General features: G+C 49.3%; 1 protein-coding gene across 1 annotated transcript in view; it reads right to left on the reverse strand.

Moving 5' to 3' along the window:
* Nucleotides 1-12,650: 12,650 nt before the first annotated feature.
* The window catches only part of LRRK1 (leucine rich repeat kinase 1), a 117,095-nt gene continuing 113,847 nt past the window's right edge, over nucleotides 12,651-15,898 (reverse strand). The window contains exons 32-33 of the mRNA XM_007446137.1: nucleotides 15,501-15,602; nucleotides 12,651-13,624 (exon numbers count right to left, since the gene is read on the reverse strand). Coding sequence (XP_007446199.1) covers nucleotides 13,447-13,624; nucleotides 15,501-15,602 — 280 coding nt within the window. The 3' untranslated portion in view covers nucleotides 12,651-13,446. The remainder of the gene's footprint in view (nucleotides 13,625-15,500; nucleotides 15,603-15,898) is intronic.

The raw sequence follows: 15,898 nt of genomic DNA on the forward strand, positions 1-15,898 counted from the left end.
TCGGTTTTGGTCTTGGTTTTCTTTTGGTTTTGTGTGCATTGATGCTAGAATTTGTGCTTTTTGTGTTGGAATTTGTCTGCGTCTTTCATGTTTTGGTGTTATCAAACTTATCAAAAAGGGAAATACTCCATCTACCCTGAAGGATAGCCCTTTGGGGCATATATTAGATAAATGGGCAAAACATAGCTATGAGCCTATGACTAAGAAAGACATGATATACTATTGTAATAGGGTGTGGACCCAATATATGTTAGGATCAGAAGAATGATGGGCCCCTGAATGGCTCACTCAATTATCATACGATCTGGCAGTTAGAAGTGTTTTGCAAAAGAGCAGGGAAAAGAGGTGAGATTCCATATGTAGAAGCATTTATGCTATTGCATCAGGAGAAAGGAGTCAGAGGACTGCCACCTTATGGTACAATGGTCTGAAAGGAAACCCAAGGGAGAACCTGTTCTACAAGGGGAAGTGGGGGGAAATGAGAGTGGGGACATATTATTCTAGAGCTTAAACACCCTCTCTGGCCCATCCAGCTCCCCCACTGGCCGAGCAGGCTGCATGCACTGGCAGTTGTTCCAACTGCCCCACCCCATGCCACCAACATATTCACCCCTTTCACTACCTCTTGTTTCCCCCACTCATGGGGATTGAATAGAAGTTTCTATGGTAACCCCGGTGGCAGAGGGACCTGGTTTAGTATCACCATCTAAGACCCGACAGGGCACCCAATTTGGACTGAGAGCCACTTCCGCAGCAGGGCAATTTCCCTTGCACCGAAATCCTGTAGGAGTCCGTGATGCAAATGGCCAGCCAGCTGGGCTCTTATGGATGCAGAATCCATTCTCGACTTAGGATTTGCTTAACTGGAAAAACCATAACCCTGCTTACTGAGAGAACCCACTCCATATGACTGAACTTTTCACCTCAATATTTGCCACTCACCATCCCACTTGGGCAGACAGTCACACTCTTATGAATATAATGATTACTGAGGATGAAAGGAGGATGGTAGAGAGGAAGTGCACCAGCTCCATTTAGTGGATCCAAATGGAACTCCAGAAGCAAATTTGGCAGTCCCTATTGCTGAGCCTCACTGGGATCCTAATAATGGGGGCATGCCACTTCTAGAACACTACAGGGGATGTGTCTTAGTGGGGCTTCAAAAGGGGGTACCTAGACAAAAGAGCTTAAACAAGATTCAGGAGATAAAACAAAAGCCAAATGAGGATCTATCAGAGTTCCTGGAAAGGATTTATCAAGCTTATAAGAGCTACATGGATGCAGACCCCGAGACCCCTGAGAATGTATGACTTTCATTGGGCAAAGCACCCTAGATATAAGGAAAAAATTACAGAAGTTAGATGGTGTATTTGGAATGAACCCTTCTCAATTAGTAGATGTTGCTTTTAAAGTATTCAACAACAGGGAACAATGACAAAAGCAAGAAGACGCAAAACGGAATGTACCTTTTCTGGCAGCAGCATTGAATTCCCAGAAGGTGAGTAACCTAAAGGAAGGTAAGACACCACTGGGGAAGGAGCAATGTGCTTACTGCAAGGAGGAAGGGCATTGGAAAAGAAAATGCCCTAGATGAAAGAATAATAGAAGACAGGAGCCTCTCATATGGTAGAGGAGCAATCTGATAATGAATGAAAAGGCCCTTGGACCTGAGGCGTCTGATTCTAATTTCCCCACAAGACCCCTGGGTAACATTGACAGTGGGGAACAAGTTGACTGACTTTCTAATAGATATGGGTGTCACATATTCTGTGGTAAACACCAAGGTGGCACAGAAAACATCTCAGTCTATCTTGGTCATGGGAGTTTCTGGAGAAGTAGAGAACCATTTGTTTCTATAAGCTCTAGAATGCCAACTAGGGGACATAGCTTCTTATATATGCCAGAGTGTCCAATTCCCCTTCTGCGACAAGATCTCCTTTGTAAATTAAACACTCAAGTAACCTTTTCGCCAGAACAGCTTGACATCAGGGTCCCACCGGAGCACACTTTAAGCCTACAAATGGTACTCATGGAAACCCCAGAGAAGGAGACAGAGCTCTTTCCCACAGAGGTCTACGAAAAGGTAAGGCTGGAAGTGCGGGCTGATGGCTCTCCGGGGAATGCCAAAAACACCTAATCTAAAACAATATCCTCTGAAACAAAAGGCCTAAAAGGGAATTCAGCCAATCCTGGAGAAGTTTTTGAAAACAGGACTGATTAGACCTTGCAGGTCCCCATATAACACCCTTATCTTCCCGGTCAAAAAGCCAAACTCAGCAGAGTATTGCTTTGTCCAAGATTTGAGGGCTATTAATGAAGTAGTCCAAGACTTACACCCTGTGCTGCCTAATCCATACACTCTGCTCACAACTATTCTGGGAGAATACGGCTGGTTCTCAGTCTTGGACTTGAAAGATGCTTTTTTCTGCATTCTTATTGTAGAAGAATCACAGCAGCTATTTGCTGTTGAATATGGCAAGACCCAGAAACACAGGTAGTCCAACAGTATTGTTGGACAGTCCTGCCTCAAGGAGTTAAGAATTCCCCTACCTTGTTTGGGGAGATGTTGTCTAGAGGCCTTAGAGACTTAGTATTGGACGAAGGACTCTTGCTCCAATATGTGGACAACTTGCACATAGTGAACCCTACATACGATAAACGTCTACAAAATACTATCAGAACCCTGAACTATTTGGCTAATTGTGGATATAAGGTCTCCCAGAAAAAGGGCCGGATATACAAACAGCAAGTCACGTATCTGGGCTTTGTCCTGTCTCAAGGACAGCAGGATCTTTTGCCTGACAGAAAGCAGGCAATTGCAGGCTTAGGAGCACCCAAGACCCACAGACAACTGAGAGCTTTCTGGGAATGGCAAGGTTCTGTCGGATTTGGATCCCAAGCAATGGGCTCATCGTAAAGCCCCTCTATGAGGCACTGAAGGGACATGATCTTGAGCCCCTTACTTGGACTAAAGAGTGCCAAACAGCCTCTGAAACGATAAAAACGAAGTTAGTCTCAGCCCTGGCTTTGGGACTACCAGACTTAAAGAAACCTTTCAAACTGTATGTACATGAGAGACAAGGCATAAGCTTTGTGGTGTTAATTCAAACTCTGAGGAATATCCCCCGACCTGTTGCTTACTTCTCAAAAGAACTAGAACAGACTATTAAGGGGTGGCCTCCTGGCCTTCAAGCTCTAGCAGCTACTTGTGACAGATTTCAGGAAGCTGAGAAGTTTACCCTAGGGCAACCCACCACTGTGTATGTTCCTCACCATGTCCTTTCTTTGCTGGAACAGAAAGGGGCCTATTGGCTGACTTTTGGGAGAATGGGAAAGTACCAAGCCGTTCTCCTGGACAATCCCAACGTAAGACTTCAAGTCACTTCAGCCACATTTCTCCTGATTGATGCTGCACAATCCCCAGAGCATGACTGCCTACACGTCATTGAGCTAGTGTACTCTAGCAGACCAGACTTAATGGACCTACCCTTGGCTGAGCCAGATATGGAATTGTTCACCAATGGAAGCAGCTTCATGGACAAAGGTAGGCGACATGACGGGTATATAACCACAAGCCAGGTGGTAACACTTAAAAGGATTGTTGAAGCAAAAGCCCTGCCCCCGGGGAGCTCAGCTCAGAAGGCAGAAATCATTGCTCTGACAAGAGCCCTGCTCCTGGCTAAAGGGAAGCGAGTAAATATATACAGACTCCCGCTATGCATTTTCTGTGGTGCATGCTCAGGGGGCGATCTGGAAAGGAAGGAGCCTTCTCACTTCAAACAATAAAGGCACAAAACATGCTTCTGAAATCCTGTCACTATTAGAAGCAGTCCATAATCCCTCACAAGTGGCCATAATGCACTGCCCAGGCCACCAGAAGGGTGAGACTCACACAATAAAGAGCAACTGGTTAGCTGACCAAGCTGCAAAGAAAGCAGCAAAGAAAGGCAATTATCAAGCCATGATAGGGTCACTTCTTCTGCAGATTGACTTGTCAAAATATCAGCCAGTGTATTCAGAAAAGGACAAGGAGAGGGCCAAAGAGTGGGTTTTCACTCTTGACCATAACTCACCTGGCTGGAAATGTAATGCACTAGGAACTGTTTTGATTCCTGAGGCCCTCTTGGACACTGTGCTGAAGCACATTCATGACAGTACTCATTATGGGAGAGATGCCACCTGCAATGGATTTAAAATTATATAATGGGAACTCACCTACTAAAGACCATCCAGTGAGTCACTCGGAATTGTATGATTTGTGCTAAAAATAACCCTAAAACTGTTGTCAGACCTCCCCAGATGGGGACCCAGCACAGAGGGACCTGCCTCACAGAGGACTGGCAAATAGACTTTACTCAAATACCTTAAATTGTGGGAAACTTCAGATACCTGTTGGTGTGTGTGGACACTTTTTCAGGATAGGTGGAAGCATATCCCACCCAGACAGAAAAAGCCTCCCAAGTTTGGACTACCTAACACCCTCCAGGGTGATAGTGGGCTTGCTTTTGTCTCTAGCATAACCCAATAAGTGGCTAAAGCACTGCAAATTAATAGGAAGTTACATTCATCCTGAAGACCACAATCAACAGGAAAATCTGAGAAAATGAATCATACGTTGAAAAGGAGCATTGCTGAAATATGTCAAGAGGCTAATATAACTTGGGATAAGGCATTGCCAGTTACCCTGCTATGGATCAGAGTGGCTTCCAGAAGCAGGGTTAAATTAAGCCCCTATGAAATATTGTATGGTAGGCCATTCTAGGTGTCTGCCCGGGCAGGGGAATCTGTAAATGCTCTGAAAGACATAGCTGTTGCTAATTATGTTAAAGCTTTGGGCACTATACTAACCTCTGTTCATGAGTTTGCTTCCAGCAGGTCTGCCTATCCAACTGAGGTAGCTTTGCATCCTTTCTGACCCAGAGATCGAGTCCTCCTTAAAACCTGGAGAGAACAAGGGCCTGAGCACCAGCTGACTGCAAGGTGGACAAGACCACATGTGGTATTACTCACCATGCATTAATCTGTCAAATTGGCTGGGATAAAACCTTGGATTCATCATACTTGGATTAAAGCTGCACCACCGTCATCAGAAGACAACCCAACTCCTGAGAGGCTTGGAGAGCAGTGGGTTTGTGAATCCTTAGAAGACTAAAGGTTGCTCTTCAAAAAGGAAAAGTGTTGAGATTGCAATTTCCTTACAGCTGGAGAAGGATGGGTCAATCTACTTGTTTAATCCTGTTCTACTGAACAGCACAGCTTCAGGTCCAAGTAATTGAGAATTGTACTATTTACTAAAAATTCTAAGAATTATCCCCTGCCCAGTGCTGATGAATTCCATTCCACGATCACCCATCACTGCCCCTACACAGCAGGAAGTAGCTAAGAGTGGTCATCACCCCTTATCCCACAAGAATGTGGAATGGACATTGACAGTGGGGAATTGTAACAGGGAAGAGCTAAATCGGACTCCATGTTGGATCTGTTTCTTTGACTTTAACTTTGCTTTTCGTTGCTTTTGTTATTATAATCATACCCTGCCTCAGGGAAGCCTGCCCCTCTGCCAGAATGTTCTAAAGTGTCTGTTCAGCTCACAGGGAGACAATCTGACCCTGCCCACCTGTGAATGGCTGCCAGAAAGAAGAAATTAACACATCCCCTCACTGAGGCTTGTCCTCCCAGGAGATGTTTTGCAAGACTGATGGCCCTTTTTACTTTACTTCCCCACTGCCTCTCCCTCTCTGACTCTGTAAGAGAAACTGGCATCCAGACCCTGATAAGATGGTTTTTGGGGATCCTAGCCCACCATCTTCTTGGTCTGCCAGCTTTCCAAATAAAGTTGTCTTCCTTGCCTCAACAGCTCATCTCCGACTTGTTGGCTTGTCGTGTGGTGAGCAGAGCAAGCTTGGACTTAGTAACAGTATCATTCCAACTTTTTACAACTTGTGTTGCAGGAAGGGGGACCCCTTCCAGGGCCCAAGAGTGGGCTCTTGTCTAACACTCGGAAATGAATTGTCCGAGGAGACACACGTGCTGACAGAGCAAGGGACTTTATTGGGAAGGGGCGCCCGGGCAGAGAGCAGGAGGGTGAGGGAACCCAGGAGGACCCCTCTGCCATGTGGCTCACAGTCTCGGGTTTTATGGGAATGGGGTCAGTTTCTGCACTCTGACTCAGGGTCCCTCCTGGTGGCACGTGCATCACTCAGCCAAGATGGATTCCAGCGAGGAGGATTCTGGGAGCTTGGTAGGCCATGTGGACTGGCATCTCCTCTCTGCTTTTGACCTTTCCCGAATTATGCCTGTTGGTGGTAGCTTGTTAGTTCCTCGTTCCTTACCAGGACCTCCTGTTGTAAGATAAGTCATGCAAGTGGCTACTATGGTTCCTGGCCAGGGCTGCTGGTTTCAGACAATAGTTCCCCTAACACTTGGAGACACGTGCTGACAAAGCAAAAGACTTTATTGGGAAGGGGTGCCTGGGCGGAGAGCAGCAGGGTAAGGAAACCCAGGAGAACTACTCTGCCATGTGGCTCACAGTCTCAGGTTTTATGGTAATGGGGTTAGTTTCTGGGTTGTCTCTTGCCACTTTGCTTGGCCCACAGTCTGACTCAGGGTTCTTCCTGGTGGCGCTCACATCTCAGCCAAGATGGATTCCAGAAAGGAGGATTCTGGGAGATTGGTAGGACATATAGACTGGTGTCTCCTTCCTCCTTTCAGCCCCTCCCATATTCTCCTGGTTTTTGGTGGCAGCACCATGTTCCTTATCAGGACCTCTTCTTGCAAGACAGCTGATGCAAGGTGGGTGGTTTTGGTCAATGCTTCCCTAACACGTACTATTCAGTTAACTAGTTAACATATCATCACAACTCAGCCCGAGTGAGCCCCTCCCTTTAAGGTGGACCCCTTTGTCCTTTGAATACTTGGATATCCAGCTTGCCTCAAGTCCATTCTATTTAAACAGTGTGTGTATGCTTGTGTGTGTGTGTTTGTATGTACATGTGTTTGTGTGTCTGTGCATATGTGTGAGAGTGTGTGCAGACATGGAATCAGCTGCCTTCCAAAGAGCCCTGCTTCACTTTGGTGGAGAAGTGCAGTAGGTCCAGAGCTAAGAGCTAGAGGCGTATATGAGAATGGTGATATATGAAAGGGCTACTATATAAGCCACTTTTAATGACAGAGCTCCAAAATGTTTTTGACGATCTTATATACTAGTTTTGATTTACTTTTTTAATAAGTAACACTCATGATTTAAAAAGGCCATCCTAGCCATCTGACTCACCTCTCAAGGCAGCCAAGTGTCCCAACTCTTGGTCTCACAACTGAAGGCTGTGATATCACATGGATGTTCCCAGTTTCACAGATTATGGTGCTGTTCCCCCATGCCTTACCTTTCTTTTAGGATGAGCCTTTTTTGCCCATTTAGACCTCTCCTCCCTGTCCCTTTTCTTGAGAATCTCTCAGTCTGGGGAAGACAGCAACGCAGAGTGGACAGCACCGTAGATCCTGGTGCCAAGGGCGTGATACCCACGTATGAGTTTGCTGGGGGGGTGGGCATGGAGGTGGGTGGGACGTCGGCATCCTGTATCAAGCAGGATGGCCAGGTGAACTTGGGTAACAAACCACAAGGTTCACTTCTTGCTCTTGCTCTGTGTCCATGGCGGGGTCTTGCGGCACTCTGAGTCACCTCTCCAGGACTCAGGCTGATTGAACAACGACCAACTATAGCTGCAGGTCCTGGAGACAGAGTGGGGAGCACCTTGGAGGGTCTCACACAGATAATGCAGTGCTCTCACACCAGGTGATGGGCCCTCCTTCCACTCACCCCATGCCCTGTTTGCCAGAACTAGTCACATGGCTTCTCCTGAAGGCTGTGGGTGGAAGATGCAGCCAGATCACAGGCCCGGAAGATTGGGGAGCATTGGTAATTGCCTTCAGGATGACACAGACCATGGATGGCAAAGTGGAAATTTATTTTATTTTATTTGTGTGCCTATCATTACTCCTATTTCATTTTTTAAAGTATATGCTCCCAACAGGACTCCTAAACATTCCTATTGCCTTTTTTTTTTTTTTTTTTTTTTTGCGGTACGTGGGCCTCTCAGTGTTGTGGCCTCTCCCGTTGCGGAGCACAGGCTCCGGACACGCAGGCTCAGCAGCCATGGCTCACAGGCCCAGCCGCTCCGCGGCATGTGGGATCTTCCTGGAGCGGGGCATGAACCCATGTTCCCTGCATCGGCAGGCGGACTCTCAACCACTGTGCCACCAGGAAAGCCCTCCTATTGCCTTCTTAACATCCATACACCAGCTTTCATCTATTGTGATGTGTGTTACACCTTAACTCAATTCTCAAATAAAGGTGTTAGGAAAAGTCTTCCTGATACTTCAGAAAAAAACAGATTTATTTTTAAAGTTGGGCTGTTTCACAGGAACAGAACCGCTTGTGTTTCCCTTAAGCAGTTCGCAGAGAGGACTTTTGTGTCCCCCTGGGTGAGGGTCCTGGGTACCCATCCCAGGTAGGGGAGATGGTAATCATGACTGGGGGGCAGGGAGGGAGTCTTGGCCCTAGGTCAGGGGTGGGGCTGGACTGTCACATACTCATCTCTCTTGGTCCCGAACCAAACCTGATGGAGGGTAAGATCTGTCATGGCCATTTCACGGAGTAGAAAACAGAGCCACAGGGGAGGGGTAGCTTGCCTGGGGTAGAAGGTTTAAACTTGCAGGATGCCACAACCTTAGTTTTGGCGTTTGGACAACTAGGATGAAGCCCCAGACCCCCCTCTGTAACTGTGGTTGCTCCAGGGACAAGATCTACAGACCATACCCAACGCTCATGATGCAGAAGTAAGCTCTTAGGCTTGTCTGGCCACAGAATGTTCCAGTCCCTTGTTGCTCAGGTCTCTCTGCCCAAAGTTGAACAGATGCTTGTTAGGACCAGCTCCAGATCATTACCTGTTAGGTCTCAGGGCTCTGTTTCGGCTAGTGGAAAATGTACCTGAAAGTTTAGGAATTGCATTTGGCTCCTAGTAACAGAGAGCTGGAAAATATTTTCTTAAACAAGAAAGTACTTTCCTTGTCTAGGAGGTGACAAGGAGCCTGAAGGGAGGCAGCCAGGGCTGGTGTGGAGGGCTGCCTCTCTATCACTCTCCCAGGCCCTACCTGCACCCCCAGGGGAGCCCTGCCCTCTTGCTCTAGCAAGGACCAGGGAGGCAGGGGCAGGGTCAAAGAGGCTCCTGATGAGTCAGCCCTTTGATGGACCTTCCCCAAGCCCTACTCAGGCATCTCCACACTGTCCCTGGCTGAGCTCAGTCCCAGGGCCACCGCTCCCTGTAAGGGAGGCTGGGAGCTGATGCACCAACAAAAGCAGGGTCTGTTACTGAGCAGAAGGGGGTGCAGCGAGCAGTTTCTGTGATTCTCCAAGTGCTGTTATAACTAATACACCCCCTCCATTTCCCTTTAACTGCTCCATTCTGCAAAGGGTGGGAAATAGTGTCAGGTACTAAGGGGTGCAGAGAACTTGAGGCCCCAGGCCCTGACGTGCTGGAAGATGTGGATCCTTCCAGGGCAGGATTTCCATGTTTCCTGGTTTTCCTGAGCCTTGGGGGAGTTTGCGTGTCACCTCGCATCCCCTTTGGGGCTTACTGAATGCTTTTTGCAGGACGTACTCCCAGCCTCGAAGGCGCTGTGTAAGGAGGTGGGGTCTGGTGTGCTTCCCCCGCCCCTCTGCCACGAGGCAGGGTCCTTGCAGAGACTCTGCAGGTCTGAGCAATCGGTGGCGCTGGAAGGTGGTGGTGGTGCAGCTGGTAACCAGTCATCAGAACGGCTGCTGCTTCCCAGGTGCAGGGCGGGAAGAGGCTGCGCTGCCCTCCGCTAGGGGAGGAGTCTGACCTGCAACTGGGCTGTGCTCTTGGCAAGAGTGGAATGGGGTCAGAGCCCACTGATCTTGGTCAACTGTCCCCAGCCCGTCATGCCTGTCCCTCTGCTCGGCCCTCAGCCCAGAACTCTGCCTGCATCCGCAAGACAGCCAGGGTGAGTTCTGGTTCGGCCATGGCCCCAGGGTCAGAAGGACATGACAGATTGTTGGCCCTGCCCCTGGAACCTGACCCCCTCGATGGGATCAGGTGCCTCCATGGAGGAGAGGGGACATAGGGGGGCTTCCCATTACCTCTTGACACCAAAGCCGAGGTGTGCCCTTCCTGGGTCCAGCCTGGCTTAGCCTTCCTAAGAAGGCTATTTTACAATTCAAACAGTGCCGAGGAAGGTATAAAGTAAAAATAAAAGGCCTACTCCTCAGTTCTCCCCAGGGGCAACAAATGTCTACCTGATTCCTGGGCATCCTCAAGTGTATTTTCCCTGTGCAAGCACATATAGCTGTACAACTTTTTTTTTTTTATATAATGCAAGTAGTAACTCTATACACACTGTACGGCAAGTTGCTTTTTATAAAAACAACACATTTATTATACCTCGGAGGATACGTCAGACCAGCACCATTAGCACTGCCCCGTCTCTGAAAGGCTGCAGAGTATGGCACTATTGGAGATACAGGCATTATACAACCTCCTTCCTGATAGAGGTTTAGGCTGTCACTTGTTTGGCACCATTATAAGCAATGTTGCAGTGACATCCTTGTTCTATATCTTGGAACATTTTCACAGAAGTTAAGGATCAAATATTTAGTGGGACTGCTAGGGTAGGGTCTTGGGGTATGTGTGTTTGAAATTTAGGTAGATATAGCCCAAATGCCCTTGAAGGAGCGGCCCCATTGTAGAGTGCCTCCCCTTTAGTCCATCCTCCACTCAGCAGCCAAAGTGATTTTTAAAGACAGATCAGGGACTTCCCTGGTGGCGCAGTGGCTAAGAATCTGCCTGCCAGTGCAGGGGACAGGGGTTCAATCCATGGTCGGGGAAAATCCCATATACATGGAGCAAGTAAGCCCGTGTGCCACAACTACTGAGCTTGCGCTCTAGAGCCTGTGAGCCACAACTACTGAAGCCCGTGCACCACAACTACTGAAGACTGCATGCCCTAGAGCCTGTGCTCTATGACAAGAGAAGCCACGGCAATGAGAAGCCCGCGGACCGCAACAAAGAGTAAGTAATCCCTGCTTGCTGCAACTAGAGAAAGCTTGCCTGCAGCAACAAAGACCCAGTGCAGCCAAAAATATATATATATATATTAATTAATTAAAAAATAAAAATAAAAAAAATAGATCATTGAATACCCCTAATACCCCAGTTGCTTCGATGGGTACCCACGCCTCTGATGCTATGCCTTGTCCGCCCTCCCCACAATCTCCCTTCCCACCAAATGCTCCAGCCACACCCACTTCTCACCTGCCCTCCAGCACAGCAGCTCATCCCACCACAGGGCCTCTGCAGGTGCTGGTCCTTCTGCCTGGTGCCCTCAGAGCTCCATGTGGATGCCAACATGAGGGCCATAAATAGCATTTTATTTTTGTCTCCATGACTATCATCTTACTGTTGGGTGAGGTTGAGTGTTATATCCTCTACCTGTTTTCCTCTCACGTTTTCTCTTTTTCATCGATAGGTACAAACTCTTCATTTAAAAGATAAACCAACTATTTGTCTCTCATTTTTGTTACAAATATATTTTTCCTGACTGACTGTCCATCTTTTGAGTTTGTGGTAATTTTTCCACTTAAGTGTCTAAGTTTTAGGTATTCAATTCAAGTTCATGGACCATTTCCGTATGGTTTCTAAGTTCGTGAAGAAGCCCCCTCAGATGGATCTGAGAGGCCACGAGCTGAGCTCCTGCCTCCACTCACTGCAGCTTGTGCTAGTCCTGGGGCTGGGCGAGCGTGGAAAGGCAGGCTGGGGCCCGATTGTGGCGCCCTGAGTGTCTCAGAGCAGTCTGGCTGCGGGGGATGTGACCCACAGGTTTGGGGCAGAGGAGGCGTAGGACCCAGTTTGCATTTGAGAAGTTAACTAGGCAGCTGTGGGGTGCGGAGATGAGAAGAAAGGGGGAGTGGTGACCTCCAAGAACCTGCTGAGGGGCCAATGGCTGTGACATACGGAGGCTCAGACCCTTAGCCCCCCTGAGGCCACTAAAAGGAAGTGGGGAGACCACAGCCCATCTCTGCCCACAGAAACTGCTTAGGGGCAGTCTTGCCGTGGGCCAAGGAGGGGCTGCCGCTTCCACTGGGGCAGTAAGTGGGCCTGGGTGAGAAGAGTCTGTGCTGTTATTACATGTACTCTACAGACAGAAAGCCATGACTTCACTCTTGAGATGAAAGGAATCACATTTGCCCACATACACCAGCAAAATCTTGTTTGATTTTTATAATTTAATTTTAGAAAAAGGTCAACAGCTTGTACTGGAGGATGATCTCACATTCACACTCCTGTTCTGGGTTAAGCAGCCTCAAATGGTTACTTTTGGTGACGATGTGAACATTTGTGCACAGGTGTGTACATGCAAGTGTGTGCGCAATTTATGAAAGTTCTTGCCATCATACCCATACATCCCCGTTAACAATTTCACTTTTTTACTCTGCTGTATGTGTTGCGTAGTAAATACATAATTTGACATAAACCTCATACGATGTGATTTCACAATCAGAGTCCTAACCATTGAGATATGACTTAATTTGTTAAAGTAATAAACAAGATTATTATGTGCAAACAGGGTTTATGCTCCAGCTGCATCCAAATTTATTTCACAAAGCTGTAAACACAGGCCCTTTCTCAAGTCCTGATGATTGAGTCTCTCTGCCTTCTGTCGACAGGAGAGGAATGTAAAGGCTGAGTTGGTGCTCTCGGCCCTGTGTTGGCTCTTGGCTTTCCAGCCCTGTCACTTAAAGAAACTCATTCATTCCCCAGATTGGGCAGTGCTCCTCGCTGGGGTCCTTCTAAGGCTTTTCACACAGAGACTTTCCCAAGCGGGGACATCTGATCTCAGCCTGCCCGAGCGGGGCCCCGGGCCCCGGGGACTCAGGAGCTTGAGAAATGTGCTGAGAGCCTGTGAGCCACCGGGGGAAGGGGCAGGGGTCACAGCCCTCCTCCCTCCCTGCCCCGAACTGCTCCCCAACTGAGAGCCCCTAGTGTAATTCCACCCCAGACCTGTGGGTGAAAGTGGGGAGGCCCATTATGCCAGCAAGGCCCAGCCCCACTTCGTGTGACCCAGCCCAGCCCTGAGAGTGGATGGAAGAGGCAGGGGGACTTTGGCCCAATCAGACCCCACCGTCTTCCCTTGGGCTGTAAAACCAGCATTGGGGGGATGGGGGTATCCAGGGAACTCAGCCCTAGAATAGGAGAACCCTCAACGCCCCCCACCTGGGCTGGGTGGGAACTTCTCAGCACTTCTTAGCAGCAAGTGGTTCAGAGGAGAACCCAGTCCGTCTCCTGGGTCTTTAGAGGGCTGCAGGCTGCAGGTGGAGAGGTCAGGCTGCTGGCCCACGCTGTCCCGGTCCGAGAAATGCTCATTTCACAGGAATTACCTTCTCTTCCGCATGCAATTCTCCAGCCGGCCCAGCTCCTCATAGGACTGGTAGAAAACATCAAACTCGCGGGTGCCCCAGCCCCTCCAGACAGCCAGGCACCACTCCAGCTTTTCGTTCTCAAAGCCACACACAACTGTGTCCTTTGCCACTACGGCAGCATCCACAAGCACCCTGCAGAGAGAGGGGGTCTGAGAAAACCCACAGGGGTCCCCACTTGGTCGGGGCTGTGACCCTCACCCTGCACCTTTTCGGAGGACACAGCCTGGTTAAGGGGGCATCTGTGCACCCCAGCCTGGCACCACCAATGTGCTGGGACACACTGCTTCTCTCTCTGTGGTCCAGCCTGTGGGCAGTCTTTGTAAAGTCTAAAAAGGGACCTAGGGCATCATTTCAGGTTCACCTCAGAGCAGGTATCCTCCCTAATGCACCTCAAACCCCAAAGAGCCCAGAAAAAATGGTCAGCCCTCTGTGTCCATAGTTTTGTCATCCTCAGATATGGAGGGCTGACTGTACTGTGCCATTTTACATATAAGGACTTGAGCATCCTCGGATTTTTGTATCTGCAGAGGTCCTGGAAACAATCCCCTGCAGATGCTGAGGGAGGGCAGAATTATCAATTCTACCTAATAATTCTTGCTCATCAATTGTCCATGACAGATTTTAAGCTTTAACTCAATTTCCTTGCCACCCAGCTCAGGCATGATTCTTCTCCCTTTCTAAGTTTCCACATGCTCAGGAAATACAGGGCAATATATTAGGCAAAAAACCTGTACCAACAAGTCCTAACTATGTACACTTTTTTTGAGCCTGTGGATTGTTTTGCATGATCCGGGCATACACTACAAGTTTCCTTCTGGGCCTCTGCGGGGCTGTGTGTCCCACCTCCGAGCACACACTGCCGTGTGCCCTGCCTGGCACTGAGGCCAGCATGTAAAGTGGGATGTGAAGGGGCCTCCACTCCCTCAGGCTTTGCATGTCTCGGGCACTTGGTAGCTATTTGCCAAGGGAATAAACAGGTGCATCTCAAAAAGCTGGCCTCCCTTTTGCTGGCTGCCTGGGCTGCTTTCTCCCTACAGTGAGTGTGCCTGGCTCTTGGTAAACCTGTCTTTGGGGGGCAAATAGGAAAAACAACACCAGGAGAAAATTCAGGGGAACTAATGCTGGGCACTCTGAGGTCAACAGGCCCGGGCTCTACAGACCTGCCTGCTTCCCTGGAAGCCTGACCTGCGATCTGGGAACTACTGTCGTCCACAAACTCAGCTGGTGCTCAGCAGCAAACCCAGATCTTGTCTCCAGTATCACTTGCAGGGCAAGGGTCACTGGCCTGGGTGCCATAGACATTTCCTCTGTCATCATCCTACTCCGGGGAAAACAGGCTGAATGCGATTTCTCCATAAGGGAGATTAACCACGTGGGACTCAGCAAAGTGAGGGGTGTGGACATTGCCAGCTGCCTGATGACTCCAGGAACACTTGCTGGCACCAGCCTCCCATCTCTATAGTCAGGCAGACTGTGTCTGGACAGGCTGCCCTGCCCAGCATGACCCTCACAATGGAGTCTGGCCTGCCTCCTGGTGGGACCCCCAGCATATGGGTACAGCTGAGCCTGGGAATGGGCATGGCGAGGGTGGGCATGGCAAAGGTTGGTGTGGCCTGGCTGTGCAGCTCCACCTGGTGCTGTATGGGAGGAGAGGCACCTCAGGAAGGGCTCTCTTGTTTGGCAAGAGGGACGGGGAATCAATTGGATCCCCATTTCAACTGCAGCTGAGCTTGGAGGCATACCCCAGGAAGGGCAGTTGGTTCACAGGTGCTCTGGGCACCCCAAAAACAGGCAGCCATGACCAGTGGGTGATGGCCGGTTCAGCTGGTATTTGCTGATCCCCTAGGAGCTGCCTGTTCGTCCTCCGTCTATGGCCACAGTGGTGGACACCATGTTTATTGGTGGAGGACAGAAGGGCGGCGGCCATCATGCAGGGAGGTGGCAGTGAGGCCTCGATTCCCTACGCCACACCCTGGGTTCTCTAGGAGCTGCCCTCACTCAGTCTTACCCGTGCGGAGTCAGCTCTCGGGCTTTCAAGACAGCGATGACTCGGCCCCGCTGGGCTCCTGCATCCTTCTCCAAGCCAATGACGATAACATCTCCACCACGCCTAAGAAACCAAAACCCAGAAGGGGAACCGTTTGTCTAGGGCTGTGCTCTCCAGGGGAAACAGAGCTGGTGTGCAGAAAGGCACGGGAACAAACGCAGCTTCTGCAAATGGATTGAGTTACCGAGAGGGCCCCGGAGCAGGGCAAGGAGGCCTTTCCCAGTAGGAAACCTGACCGTGGCTCTCCTTTGTGGTGCCCTGAGTTCTCTGGAGGGCTGATGGGCTTTTGCGCAGCCCTTCTTAGATTTGCTAAAGAGATTCCCTCCAGTTCCACAAGAGAGGGAAAAGCTCCTGATGGA

Source organism: Lipotes vexillifer, unplaced genomic scaffold, assembly GCF_000442215.2.
Source record: "Lipotes vexillifer unplaced genomic scaffold, Lipotes_vexillifer_v1.1 scaffold1080, whole genome shotgun sequence".
Classification (NCBI taxonomy): domain Eukaryota; kingdom Metazoa; phylum Chordata; class Mammalia; order Artiodactyla; family Lipotidae; genus Lipotes; species Lipotes vexillifer.